A 14,063-nucleotide genomic window follows, 5' to 3' on the forward strand; every position below is an offset into this window, starting at 1 on the left:
GTCCAGGCTGATGGAACCTGCATGAGAGAAAATGACAAGGGTCAGGGCCAGGAGCCTGTGTTGGGTAGAGTTGGGTAGAGTTGCAGGGACTGGCTCACAGGTGGTCGACAATTCTTGGGTATCAAGTCCCCCAGCCATGGGTCAGCTATGCCCTGCCCCATCCCAAGCAGTGGTGCTCCTAGTTACCATTCACCGAGCGTCTTCCATGTAAGTATGTTAAGTACTTCGACTTTCTAATGGTTCTGTATGGCAGGTGTTATTATCCCTGTTCTGAAGAGGAGGAGACTGAGTCTCAGATGGTTAAGTCATTAGCTCAAGGTGACAGTCAGGCATGATGGAGTTGGGATTCTCCTCTTGGTCTGTCTAGCTCAAAACCTGTTATTTCCGCTACACCTGATGTGGCAATTGCCCAGCACCTGGAACCTGAGCGCAACCGTATAGACGCGCAGGAAGGTATGTACGCGCACACCCACACCTCCACTCCGCTTCCCACACAGAGCCATCTTCACGTGCCGAGCTATAAAATGTCTGGCTCATTGAATTATTCATTGTGCACCAGGCGACCAGCAATTAGAAAAGTGTATCTGGAGGGTGTGATGGAGAAGCTGGGAAAACAAAGCTCTTCCTGGCCTCCGTTCACGAGCCAGCTGCCCGCTTCGGTATTTATAGATGGCCTGGCTCCTGGGGAGCCGTGTAGACACTCATGGACGCTAAGGAACTTTGGGTGGGTGTGGGAGTGAGGAGGGGGCTCTGCTGAGCAGTCATTGACTCAGATGACCATGGACTCCCACTCCTCTTTATGAGGTTGCTTTTTTGGCTCGTTAACACATATGCAGAAACATCCCCTTCTTTCTGGCTCGCACACATCCTTGGAGGGAGATCACTCTTGTGACAGCGCTGCCACTGTCACTCAGGCAAGTAGATGGTCAGCCCTTGCGTCTTTGCAGAGCCTGTCCTGGAGGTCTACCCACCAGCTCCAGTCTAGTGTCCACCTATCCCCAGTTCTTACCGTCCGGGTTTGTCCCTGGGGCGCCACCCTGCTGCTGCAGCACCCCCGCAGCAATGGAGTTGGGCCAGAATCTTTGGGTGGGCCGGTGCTGAGACTTGATCTTCTTGGCTTTCGGGGCAGGGTCTGGGTTGCTGGCATCAAGCATGGGCTGCAGGATGCGCCTCCGGGCATTGATGAACCTGCCCATGGGTAAAGGGAGAGACCTGGTTAGTCACCCCCCGGGGTTGTGTGGCATGTGTGTGCGCATGCACGCATGTGCAGGGAGTGCAGAGCTGCTTCCAGGCTCTCAGCAGCCGATCCACTGTACAGAACAGACTGGGAGCTGATGTAGGGTGTGAAAGCCTAGCCGGGGAAGAGCTCTGGGCCCTGCAAAGCTCATGGAATCACCTGAGCTTGGTAGCCACAAAGCAGCACGGGAGGGATGCATGAGGAGGGTCAGACATCTCTACTCGGGACTCGTCAAAACTGGACAGAGGAAGTAGGGGTCCCCTTAGGCAGAAGCACTATACTCTGACTCTCTCCAGAGGGCCCAGGGCTCTGATCAGGGGGCCCACCTGTTGGGGCTACCGGTCTCCAACCAGACCTTGCTCTCAGGTTTCTAGGACAGCCCAGCCAGACACAGAGAAGGGGAACAGATCCTGCGAAGTCAGAACAGCCAACTCTCCCTCCGCCTTCCCACCCCAGCTTTGCAGAATGTTGTAGTTTTTCAGTTCGCAGAGGTGGCGGCTCCTGCAGGCTCCAAGGCCTGCGCTCCGTGCGCGTCTGCGGTGCAGGCGGGGCTGGGCTTTCCGCACAGGCCTCCAGCGCTGTTCCGGAACCATCTCCCAGCAGAGGGCGCTGAGAAGCTGCAGATGAAGCTCTAGGCCGTTGGGTTGCTGGTGGTTTGGGGTTGATTCTGCTTGGAGCCCAAGGGGAAGACTGCCCAGGGAATGGGCCGGACCGGCTGGGCTGTCTCTCTTCCCCCTACGCAGTCCCTCGCCAGGCAGGTGGCCCCTGGATCCGAGAGCCTTTGGGCGGGCGAGAACTCACCAGTTATTTACTTGCAGGAGGGTGAGGTTTGTCTGGGCTGCGATCTGCCTCTTCTCATCCTCCGTGGGGTAGGGGTGCTGAAATGAGACGGGAAGGGCTAATGCGGGGTGGGCACACGGTGGCCCGGTCCCCTTAGACACAACACAGCACTGTCCTGGCCCAGGCAGCCCAGCGGTTCGGAGCCTAAGTTGGGGAGAGTATGATGTTTGTTTCCCAAAAGCAATGGGACTGGGCTTGGGGGAGGCTGCCCCATGTCTGAGGCTCCCACATTCAGGGCCACCCGGCCCTCAGCACAGTCCCCCCCAGGATGGGGGACCCAACTGGTTTCCCAGGAGTCAGTACGGTTCCATGTTGAGAGCTTCCAAGGCACTTTCACATCCTGACTTGGTCCTCACAGCCAACCCCCAGCAGGCAGGTCAGCATTATTAGTATTAGGTTGACAATGACCTCAAAAGTCCACAGACCTAACAGAAGGTGGTAAACGGGGTATATGGACCAATTCAATCTAAATTGACTGAAATGTACTGAATATCTACTCCGTGCCCAGATTTATGCAGGCCTCCCAGGAGGCAGAAGATAAACAATACTTGGTAACCCGTGAAATGTTGTCCTGCGCTTAATCTCATTTAACAAAGCCTATCACTAACATTTTATGAGATAGGCAGGTTAAGTGTTGTTAGTCCCACTTTACAGATGAAGGAAACAAGTGACTTCTCCAGTGTCCCCCAGGTGGTGGCACCAGCTTCTTTCCATTTTGGTCCCATCTCCCTCCCCTTGCTTCATGCTGCCACTTTGTAAGACTGAGTCCATGTCTTTGTGGCAGTGAGTGAGGAAGTGGTGTCCCAGGGCATTTCAGTCATTGCACTGATGACATGTTTGTCTCCCTCTCTCTTAGACTGTGCTTCATGAGGGCAGAGACCATGTCTTATTAATTCGTCTTATTAATGTATCCCCAGTGCCTTCCACATGCAAATGACATGCAAATGACTCCCAAGTGAAAGAAAGCAGAAACAAAGCAAAGGTTGGGTGGTTTGGGTAATGGGCCCTATAGAAGGTTAGGAGAAATGGGTTGGCCAGGGCGTTGGGAAGGCTGCACAGGTCACATTAGAATGGGAAAGTTTTGGGTGGGGGTGGAATAGGAGTCCTTCTGGGTCCAACTGGGTGGTGAGCCACATGGTGAGCCACATGGTAACTGGGTCTACATGTCTTTGTAAAGTCTTTCCTGGAAAGGTCCCCACACTACCACACCTTGCACCCAGTAGGCATGCAGTAAAGGTGTCATGAGTGTCTGAATAGGTGAGAGCCTTGCCCTTGAAGTGGGGAGGTGGGATCTAGGGGTTCTTAGGGCACAGGGCCAAGCTGTCCAGCCTCCTCTAGCCAGGGTCATTTCTCATAACAGGAGGTGCCATTAGAAAGTGCTGCTTAGGCCCAGAGAGTGGGACTCGGATTCAGGCATGTCCCTTAGCCCTACACCATAAAGTCGCCTAGTGGTTAAATGAAATTATGCTCATAAAGTGCTCAATAGGAGGTGGCTTTTCATACTATTATTACGGGATGATGTGAGCAAGGCGCTTAAGGCTGTCTAAGGAATGAGTGTGAGAGCAACAGCCTTGGAAGTGCTCTCATTATCAGTGACAAAGGCAGCAACCTCTGCAGTTGCCTGCAGCAGTCAGGATCATGTGCTGTTCAGATTCGTACTTCTGACCCTGACCACCATGCCAGGGTAGCTGGGCCTTGTGATTCACCCAATATTAAGATTCTAACAAGCAGGAAAACACATCCCTGTCACAGGAGCCAATTTCATCCTAACAGGGAAGGAACAAAGGAAGGCTGGCTGCCCCAGGGCGCAGAGGAGGAGGGGCTCCAGGTTTCTCACACCTTCTGGGGCAGGGCTGGGGTCCAAGCCCTATTTTCCTGCCCCACAGCATTCCAATTTCTCTAGCCATGAGAGGGAGCCAAGCAGCCTCCCTGTCCTTGGACACTCGGTCTGAGAACACAGCAAAAATATGGCAACTTTCTGCCCTTGCCAGGCTGCACTAGGCTCTTTTGTGCCTCCTGGTCCTTGCACCTGCTGTTCCCTCTACTGTAATGCTCTTTCTCCCACTTTTCCACTGTGTGTATTTCTGAGCTTCTGGGGAGACGTGTCACAGATCAGATCCCCTGTGAGGCATTTCCCAACTTGCTGGGGCAGAGTTAGTGATGGCTAATGTTTGAGTAACTGCATTTAGCCCGTTATATGGTGGGAGGTCTCCCTAGGAGACTGGGACTTGCTTTCAGGCAGGACCTGGGTCTTATCCGACACTGTATCTCCAGGGTCCAGCCCAGGCAGGGGCGGTGTTCAGTGTCTGTGTGTGGAACACACGAGCGAGCCAACACAAGGAGGAGATGGCCAACTTGTTTCCTGAGCAGAGAGGCTGTCCCTGTCCGCTGTGCGGCCCATCCGCCCACAGGTGAGGGGAGGCTGCTGCCCCCTGGCTGCTGGCGAGTGAAGGACACCTGGCTGTCGCCGCTCACAGCTCAGAGCCAGAAAGGCTACAGACAAAAGGGAAAAAACGCCTCTACAAGCGGGCAGTGTGGGCACCGGGCAGTAAGAGAAGGGTGGGCTGGACTGGTCAGGGAGGACTTCCCTAGCAAGGTGGGACTTCAGCTGGACTTTGAAGACTGGCCAAGCCATCCTAGCAAAGGAGAGGATGAGCGTTCCAGGCAGGAGCCTTGCACCAAGACTTACATTGAAGCCAGTCAGATGCAAATCTCTTCCACTCTTAAAGACCTCCAGGGAAGGAAGGACATCCTTCAGCCTCCCATGGAGGGATAATGTGTGCTGTGTCCAAGCCCACATTCTGAGTGGATGTCATAAATCCACAGGTTGATATGCTCCCATTGAATGGAGAGGGTGAGAGGCAGTGTCACTGAACTGGCTGGTTGTTCTCTTATGGGGAGAGAGAGAGAGAGAGAGAGAGAGAGAGAGAGAGAGAGAGAGAAGCCTCTTATCCTCCCAACAGTGCAAATGCCACCACCCATCCCGCCTGGAAGCAGTATCTCAGGAGGCACGTGGTGGAGGCCACGGGGTGAGTGGCAGCTTTGGCCCAGCTCTAGGGACAGGTGTGTCGGCCAGAACATTCCTGGCACCACATCTGAGTGCTCATAGGAGCAGTCCAGCTTGTACACGCCTCAGACCAGATGATTCCTGAGGACAGAGTCAAAATAGTCCTGGCTCCTGGACAGACCTCGATTTGCTCAGTGCTACTTTTAGCACAATTGGAAAGGCTCGGGGCCAAGGACGGGAAGAGGAGTCAAAAGAGATCGTGGTAAGCCATCAAACCGTACTAGCTACTCTCTGGTCATTATTTGGAAGAACTCCTCGGGAGTTGGGAGGGAAGCAGGCAGCAGCTTTCTGGAAGTAGGTAATCCTTCCTTGAAAAAGGGATACAGAATGGGCCAGAAAATGACAGATCTTTCTCAGGGCAGCCACGGAGCCTCACACAAGTAGGCAGAGCCGCCTAATGGTCAAGAGCGCAGCCTTTGGACCTTTGGAGAGGTCAAGTCCTGCACTCCACCCCCCCCCCCACTGCCCCCCTTACTGGCTATGTGAGCTTGGAGATTTGTTGTTTTACATCTTCCATCTTTAGTTTCCTTAGCTTAAAATGGAAATAACAGAACAGTGCGAACCTCTTGGACTTGGGGGCTGGTTTAGTGAGATACTGTGGGTAAAGCACGTAGGCTTCATGGACTCACTCTGTGCAATGTAGCAAAGCCTCCCAGACATCACATTGCCAACTGTTCAGTCTGCCAGAGAAGGGCAGGGCAGCGTTGACACCGAGTAGGTGTTTCATGGTGCCCCAGCTGCCATAGGAAGTTCCTCTGAAATCTGACCTAACCTCTTCCCTGCCTCTTTCTGACACCTTGCTTTATGACCTCCTCACTCAGGTGTCATCTGCCCTAAATGGAGGCTGAAGGCACCTTCGGGTGAAGGGTGAGTCCCACATGGGGTTCTTGGTCTGAAAGAAGTATGGCCAGGGCTGGTTCATGGGTCCCTGGCCACACTTCTTTCACCCGAACACTGTCTTGGCCCAGGCAGCTAAGCACGAGGCCAGCCAGTCACCAAGGGAGGTAGCACAGGGGAAGCAGCAGCCCGCTGGTGTCAGTGGCCTGGTGCTACTAGTGAAGCAGGGCTTGGAGCCAGTTTTCCTTCCTCACTTTCCCGCCGAGACCAAGCATTGCACTGGCAGAGGTGCCAGCCCTCTTCCCTTCTCACTCCTGACCAACTGTGGGCATGTACCCTGGGGCAGCTCCAACTCCGTGGGCACAGCCTTGCTCTAGGGGCAGACGCTAGCCCAAGGGAGGCTGTTGGGATGGTGAGGGGCCCCAAAACAACCACATTGTCATCACACCTGAGATGCCGTCAATGGGAGGGTGCACACTGATTTCAGAGATGCTCAGTGGAAAAAAATGAACCTTTTAGAGAGGAGAGAAGCCCAGGAACTCCTCTTTCTTACTGTAATGCGCCTTGTGCAGACTTTCCATTCTTCTATCTCTCCTTTAGACTCCCCTCCCCTTATAATTGTACCCACACAGAAAGGCGCAAAGAACTAAAATGTAGAGCTTTATGTATTATCACCAACACCAGTGGGACCGCCACCCAGGCAAAAAAAATAGGGTATTATCAGCACCCAAAAGTTCCCCTTGTGTACTTTCCCAATCACCACCTTCAAAGATTTCCTCCCTGGAGATAACTGGATTTTTACAGTACTTTCTTGCTTTTCTTTATAGTTTTCCTATGTATGTTACATCCTTAAACATCATGGTTTACTTCCGCCTGGTGTTTGGATCCTCTATAAATGGAATCTGCTAGCAGGCAGGATTTCACTCCACAGTACAATTGTGAGATTCCTCTTCCGTAGTTCTGTGTAACTGTAGCTATTCATTTTCATTGCTTTACAGTTTTCTCTCATAAAAAATCTGCCGCCTTCTGGTTCTTCACCCTCCTGCAATCCTGGACCTGTTTTCCCTCCCTCTGGTTTCTCTTTCAATCCATCCTTCATGCTGCAGCAAGACTGGTCCTTCCTCACTTGGCCCCAGTGCCTCATGGCCACGGGGGCACCTCTCCTCTGAGTTCGAACGCTTACCCTATCCCAGGTTCCACACACTACCTGGATGATTTGTGGAATTGCCTTTCACTCCAACCAGATGTACAGAATGTTTTTGAGGAAATGAGGCTCCCACCTTTCTTTCTACCCCCACCTCATCAGTGCCAAAGAAAATGCCTGACACATGGTAGGTGTTCAGCATGTGTCCGTGGAGTGGATGATCATAGGAACCGAAGGGGTTAAGTGGTGGTTGTCACCATTCCCCAGGTGTCTTTGTGAGTGAAGAGGAGTGGGAGAGGGTGGGGAGCATCAGTGAGCCAGACTCCCCAGGAATACTCCCTATAATCAAGCCACCCTACTTCCTAAAAGGGTGGGTTGTTCCATGCATGTTTGTGGGGAGGAGATTGGAGTACTTAGGGTCTATAGAGGCATACTGGCCAGCTTTCTGAAGGAGTCTTCGGGGTAGCACAGTAAGACTCGGGTAAGAACATGAACTCTAGAGCCAGACTGTCTGGCTTTGAACACTGGTCTCTCACCAGCTCAAGGCCTTGAGCTTGTTACTTGGGTTCGTCTTCTGTAAAATGGGGAAAATAATCCCACCTACCTCTGAGGTGGCAAAGAGGATTAAATGAGTTAATATTTGAAAGGTGCTTAGAACAGTGCCTGGCACTCTGTGTTTCTTAAATAAATAAATAACAAATAAAATAAATCTGCTGCTTGGCACATGTGGCTCGATCTCTGTGAAAGCCACAGGTTGTTTTTCTGACAGATGGCAAGAGCCCCCAGCAGCTCCTTCCGTGCATGGAGAGATGTGCTCCTTTGTTCAAATGGTTTTATTTCCTGGAATCTGGGACTGCTCCAGCCCCTGTGCACATATGATGGGGTGTTTTCCCCTAACCTGGATCTCAGGCTTCTCGGGGGATGCTGTGAGGCTGTAAATCTCCCCTGGCCATTTTTTCGGGTGGGATCTTTGAGAGCTGCAGGCTCCCATGGAGCGTCCTGGGGCTCAGTGCAAGCCGTGCCTCCCACACCTCCTGTCTTCTGGGATCAGCTCCATCCAACCCTGCCACTGACCAGTCAATTGTCAATAAGTCCCTGTCTTTGCTGGAGACCACCGAACTTGCCTCTATCCCTGGGACTCACTGCTGCTGAAGCAGCCAGTGTGGCTCACACCCTGGGACTATGGGTGTCCTAGGGCATGCTTCCACGACTCTCCATCTGTCCTGGGGAGTTGAGGGCAGCTTCCAGGGGTCTGCTCTCCCCATGTCCCTATAGTGAAAGCTAGGTGGGAGAAAATAGTTTCATATCATAGGCAGGAATCCAAGACCTAATATTTCTCTGGCACAGAAAGATAAATGCAACCAAGACACAGTCAGCCTCACTTCCCGCTCCTGGTGTACCTTCCCCTGGAGTTCTACAGGTACAGATGCCTGAGCAGCATGGGACAGACAACAGTTATGGCATGACAAGGAGCCACAGAGTTCCCTGGGCTCTGGATGGTGTGGGGATGTGGCAAGTAAAGGGGAGAGCAGGAGTTAATGCTCAAAACACTAGGAGGAGGGGTCAGTTTCCTTGGTCTGCAACAATCACAGCCCAGACAGGGGCAGTGATGGTCAATCGGGAGAGAATTCTCATCCAGACAACTCCTGCTTCCCTCCCTACTCCATTCTAAATCCTAGCCACCCTTCCAGGTCTGGCCCAAATCTCATCTCTTCCACTAGACCCTAACTTTGTTCATCAGCATTACATGCAGGACTTGTTAAAAGCGATAGCTCAGTCATGCAAGAGCCCTTGAAGTCTCCTCTCCCACTGGGCAGGAGTCCTTGGTACCAGCACTTTCAGCGATGCACCCAAACAAGTTACAGGTGTGCAGAGATAGAGCTGGTGTGGCTCGGCGGGGTCTGGGCTGGCGGGAATGCCCTAGCTGGTCTCCAACTGTAAGTGGTGTAGTTGTTTTCCTACCATTTCCTGTGTGGACCATCCTGAAGAAGGCGGGGGAACGTGGCCCTGCAGTGCCAGTGTGCAGTGTGCAACCCTTTGCTCTGATGGTTGGGAGAGTCTTTCTATTGAGCTCAAGTCTTCTGTCTTGAGAGACATCCAGCCAGAGAGCCTAGACTGTTCTCTGAAATCACACAGAAGCCTACTGCACTGCCTCTTCCTGCATAACAAGAGTTACCACCACTTACTGGATGCCTACAGTTTTTGGCTAACTTTGAATACTTACAATGTTCACAGAGTATGCGGTCAAAATACCTGACATGTATTCTCATTGAATTTTCCAGGTACCTATGAAATAGGCATCATTATTCACATTTTACGCCTGAGAAAACCGAGTCCAGAGGGGTTAAAAAAACTGGCTCCAGGTTATACATGCAGTGAGTGGCGGAGCCCAGACTCACACCCCCTGTATCTTTAACCACATCCACTCCACCTCTGGGCTAGACCATCTGTCAGGCGCTGCGCTTTTTAGCATATTATTGATCATCTTCGCCATAGGTGGGTATCATTATCTCTACTCTATGAAGAGGTAATGAGCATCAAGAGGTGCTAGTTGACCCGTTCAAGGTCATATCGCAACTACAAAAATGGAGCTCGAATCAGTCTCAGGTCTGTCTGCCTCCAAAACCCTTGTTCCTTATACTATACCGTGCTGGTCCTAAAGGAACAAATCTTTTCTATGGACCGAACATCCCCAGTCCCCTTAACCATTCATGATGTGACATGTTTCCTGTTAAGGGTCGTTTGAACAGACATTTCCCCATCCCAGCTGCTCTTCTCTGGACACAACTTGTCAAAGGACCTTTTGAAATGTGATGGCCAGTTCTGGACATGCTAATCTGGATGTGTCTGACCAGCACAGATGGTCAAACTCCTCTCATCTACATGGATTCCTCCATTCTTGAACCCCTTGAGTGTGTGTGTATGTGTGAGCATGTGCATGCTAGTACCTGATTATATCATGGGTTGACCACTCATGGTTTATGTGTCTAATTTGTTTCCCTAATTAAATGATCAGTCCCTTGAGTGCTGAAATCATGTCTCATTACCCAAAACTTAGGTGTTAGGGGATAGATACTGTATTTGGAACTTAGATCACTGTTTCCCATAGAAACAGTGATATTCTTTTTTTTTTTTTTTTTTTTAATTAGCTAGGTTTCCAGGCTAGCCTCAAAGGCTGATTTAGTTAGAGATCTGTGTTCTGGTGGAAGGAAGCCCCCAGGACTCATGGACAAACAAGAGATCTTGTTCTATTTTCAGGGAGTGGACTAGACCAGAGTAAATTCTGAGATAGGTGAGCACAGACTCCGTCTTTTTTTCTTTTCCTGGGCCCTGTTGGCACTTCTCAGTACCTCTTCTCAAAGCCCCGGGGCCCTCATGTGACTCTGCAGTCAGCCTTCCCAATCTGAAGCCTCTGGCTGCTAGGACTTCAGGGTCAAATCTCCTGAAACTATATTCATGATGAGGTAGATAAAACTCATCAGATTCTCAAGAGGTCTGGGGGGTTGGGGGCGAGGGGTGGTCTCAAAGAGGTTAAGAACAATTGCTAGAAACCTTTCCTCTGGCGCCCCATTCTGGTTTGCCTCCTCAAAGTGCTGTGTTAAAAAATATTCTAATCTTCATTTGCTACTGCTAACAAGCACTGGCACTCTTCCCATGAAGCTGATCTTAGCTGAGTGGGAGTAAAAAAGCAAGCTTTGGAACTAATTCATACTAAGCTGTGAATGAATGATGGCATCCTGGCCTCTCCATTGGCATCTGTTTTTGACAGGGATTGGAGACTTGTAAGTGGATCTCTGATGAGTGGAATTTCAGATTGTGTGGCAAAGTTAAAGGAAAAAGTAGCAGACAAGATATTCCGGAACAAAAATGGTCTCTCTAAGTCTCTCTGAGCTGTTTTTTTGCTTTTCAACTTTTCTTGCTCTTCCCCACAGATTCCCTAGAAGTGTCAAGATTTCTCTCAGCTTCTTGTGAGACAGGACAGATTATGGGGACTCCCGGAGTGAGATGGGAGGCATCTGCAACAGTAGCTGTGTCTGTATCGGGACAAAGTACTTTCACACACATCTTATTCCATCCTCACAACAACACTGTGAGCTGGGTCTCATGATTCCCATTTTAAAGCAGAGGAGACTGAGACCTGATGAGGTCAGGCAGCCTGCCCCCGGCCTCCTGGCTAGGTAAGAAAGGACATGACACTCGAATCCGGAGCTTGCCTCCCGTATCATGCCCGTTCCACAGGCCACACTCTTTCTGTGGGTAAGAGACACCACCGTTCCTAAGTCAGTTCTAGGTGGATCCTCTCAGTGGGTCTCTGACGGAGACAGATGCATATTCCTCGGGGCTTTAGTACCATGTTAGGCATGGGGAAGGTGGCAAGACACACAAAGAATGTTTGTTGAGTAACTGGAGATAACACCAAGGCACAGAGGCAACCAGCTGGCTTTCACGTCCACATGCCCTCCTTGGCCAGGAGCCACGCTCAGGGCACACGCCGTACCCGGGTATGTGGCAGCCTGTTTCCCCCGGCAGGGCTGAGCCCGGCATGTGAGGCTCTGGGGCTGTGGGTGAGAATAGCTGGGAATCTGACAAAGACTCGCTAAGATAAGGCCACGCTCACATCACGTGGAGTACCAGAATGTTCATAGGAGCATTACTCAGAAGCCAAAAAGTGGAAACAACCCAAACGTCCATCAGCTAATGAGCAGATAAACAAAATGTGGTCTGTCCATGCAGTGGAATTCTGTTCAGCCATAAAGCAGAAGGAAGCACTCATGCGGGTTACAACACGGATGAACCTTGGAAACAGAAGTCAAAGAAGCCAGTCACAGAAGACCGAGTATGATAAACCTATTCACGGGAAAGATCCAAAATCAGCAAATCCATAAAGACCCGAAGTAGATGACTGGTTTCTAGGGGCTGGGGAGCAATAGCTAACGGGCACAGAACTTCTTCCAGTGATGAAAATACTCTGAAATTCAATGGTGATGATTGCGCAAGTCTCAATATACTAAAAATCTCTGACTTTACTTATAAAGGGTGAATGTTGGTATGTGAATTATAATTCAATTAAAAAAAAGTCATACAGAGAAGGCCCCGGGTGCATTTTGTGACAGCCGCATAGAGTTCACGGGACGGCCCTGGAGCCAGGCCCTCGGCCATCGAGTGGCCGCGTGGAAGGGCAGCCCTCTCGACCATAGGGTGGGACGGGATGGCAGCAGGCATAGTCCACGCTGTGACCCTGGCCAGATGCCACACGAGCGGTGTCAGTGTGATGGATGGAGAAGGGAGAGGGAAGGAAGGGATGGTGAGGCGGCCTCATTGTATCTGGAAACTAGGGCTGGCATATAAATCTCCTGCCCCCCGTCTCCCCGCCAGGACAGGGCTCTGGGTCTCCACTGAGAGCCTCCGCTGACAGCCAAGGTTCCCCTTTGCTTCACCTAGACTTTGAGTGGGAGCCGAGAGATGCTCTGGTGTCTTGGGTCAATGCAGAGGCAGTGTAACCCCAGTGGGTGAGGAATTAGAGCCTCGAGGTACCACAGACCTGAGTTCAAATCCCACGAGATGTTGGGGAGCGTGTTCCCTTCTTCGAGTCTACTTTTGCTACCGGCACAAAGAAGATTATAGTAGTACCCAGCTCCTGTGCTGGCCGGGTGGATTAAAGGAGATGATGCTGGAAGACGCTTAGCCTGGATCTGGCCTGCGCAGTGAAGGAGCCGCTGCTTTGATGTGCGGCGGGGCCAGCTGGGGACTGGTTTCCTCTCTGGGATCTCCCCACATGCAGAGAATATTCTAGAATGTTGCTCCTGTGCTTTTGTGGCAAAAGTGCAGAGAACAGTCATACTTCGGGTGGGAATGAGCAGCATGGCCCGGCCCGGGGTGCTGGGATCCGGAGCAGAGGGGATGGAGGCAGAAGCTGGGAGGGAAGAGCGGTGCCTCTCCCTCCCCATCCCGTGGAGAGGACCCTCTGCAGGGTTTTCTCCTCCAGCCTGGGTTTGCTATGGAGTTATTGCTTCCAGCAGGAGTTTGGCTTCTTTGAGCCAAAAAGCAATAGCAAGAAAATATCACTGGATTCTTCAGGGACACAACAGCGAGCAGCTAATGGAAGAAACCTTCCCAATCTCACTGCAGCCTGACAGCAAAAGGGCTCTGGGGTTTAAGCTCCATCTCAAGAGCATTCTGTCCTCTGAATCCACTTCGGTAGCTCCGCATGCCGCACGAGAGTGGAAATGACAAGAAGCCTCAGATTCAGGACAAAAGGAATCAAAGAATACTAACTTCTCCCAGAGGGAAAGAAGACAACGGGAAAAACTAGTATTTACTACAGAAGTTTGAATAAGCAACCCCTACCAACCGAGATTGTAGATTTACAATGTTCTCCATTTCTTCCGCAGACCATGACAACCGCCGTCCACATCGTTCTGGGTGCTCGGGATGAATAGGCTACTGTGTAGGGGGTTCATCAGACCCTCTATCTGCTTATCAGGAAGTCCGCAGCGTGTGTATCCAGACTGGCTTATGCCAGTTTTATGTGTTAGTGTGATGATGTACAATTTAACTATTCTGGGAACCAATGAAATATGAATGCAAAAAGAAAGTTATTCTTGCTAAGAAAACGAAGTGGAATGCTTTGGAGAGACTGGGGACTCCGATTTCTTTAAAAAATGCCCTGTAGTGAGGATCTTGAGACAAACGTAAGAGGTTGGAATACATAATAAAAATCTAGAAAGATCCCCTGGCCAGATTACTTCCCAGACCTCAAAGTTCTTATCCCATGTTAAATAAAGACGGAATTTATAGATGTTCTATTATGGGAGAGGTTTGTGCAAGTAAAAGGACAACGTCTCATCAGAAAAAGATCGTGGCCCTGTATCAAGGCATTAGCAAATCAATATATATGCATATCTTCTAAATTAAAATAAAATGTATCTTTCTAATGG

The 14,063-nt window shown here is 50.9% G+C and overlaps 1 protein-coding gene across 14 annotated transcripts in view; it reads right to left on the reverse strand.

Moving 5' to 3' along the window:
- PKNOX2 (PBX/knotted 1 homeobox 2) overlaps positions 1 to 14,063 on the reverse strand; it is a 310,043-nt gene that overhangs the window by 2,209 nt on the left and 293,771 nt on the right. For all 14 annotated transcript variants that reach the window (XM_038535746.1, XM_038535750.1, XM_038535757.1 and 11 more), the window contains 3 exons: positions 2,039 to 2,115; positions 1,010 to 1,188; positions 1 to 17 (listed from right to left, as the gene is read on the reverse strand). The exon at positions 1 to 17 is cut by the window's left edge and continues 2,209 nt beyond it. In XM_038535746.1, the coding sequence (XP_038391674.1) occupies positions 1 to 17; positions 1,010 to 1,188; positions 2,039 to 2,115 (273 nt within the window). The remainder of the gene's footprint in view (positions 18 to 1,009; positions 1,189 to 2,038; positions 2,116 to 14,063) is intronic.

The sequence above is a fragment of the Canis lupus genome, chromosome 5 (assembly GCF_011100685.1).
Source record: "Canis lupus familiaris isolate Mischka breed German Shepherd chromosome 5, alternate assembly UU_Cfam_GSD_1.0, whole genome shotgun sequence".
Classification (NCBI taxonomy): domain Eukaryota; kingdom Metazoa; phylum Chordata; class Mammalia; order Carnivora; family Canidae; genus Canis; species Canis lupus.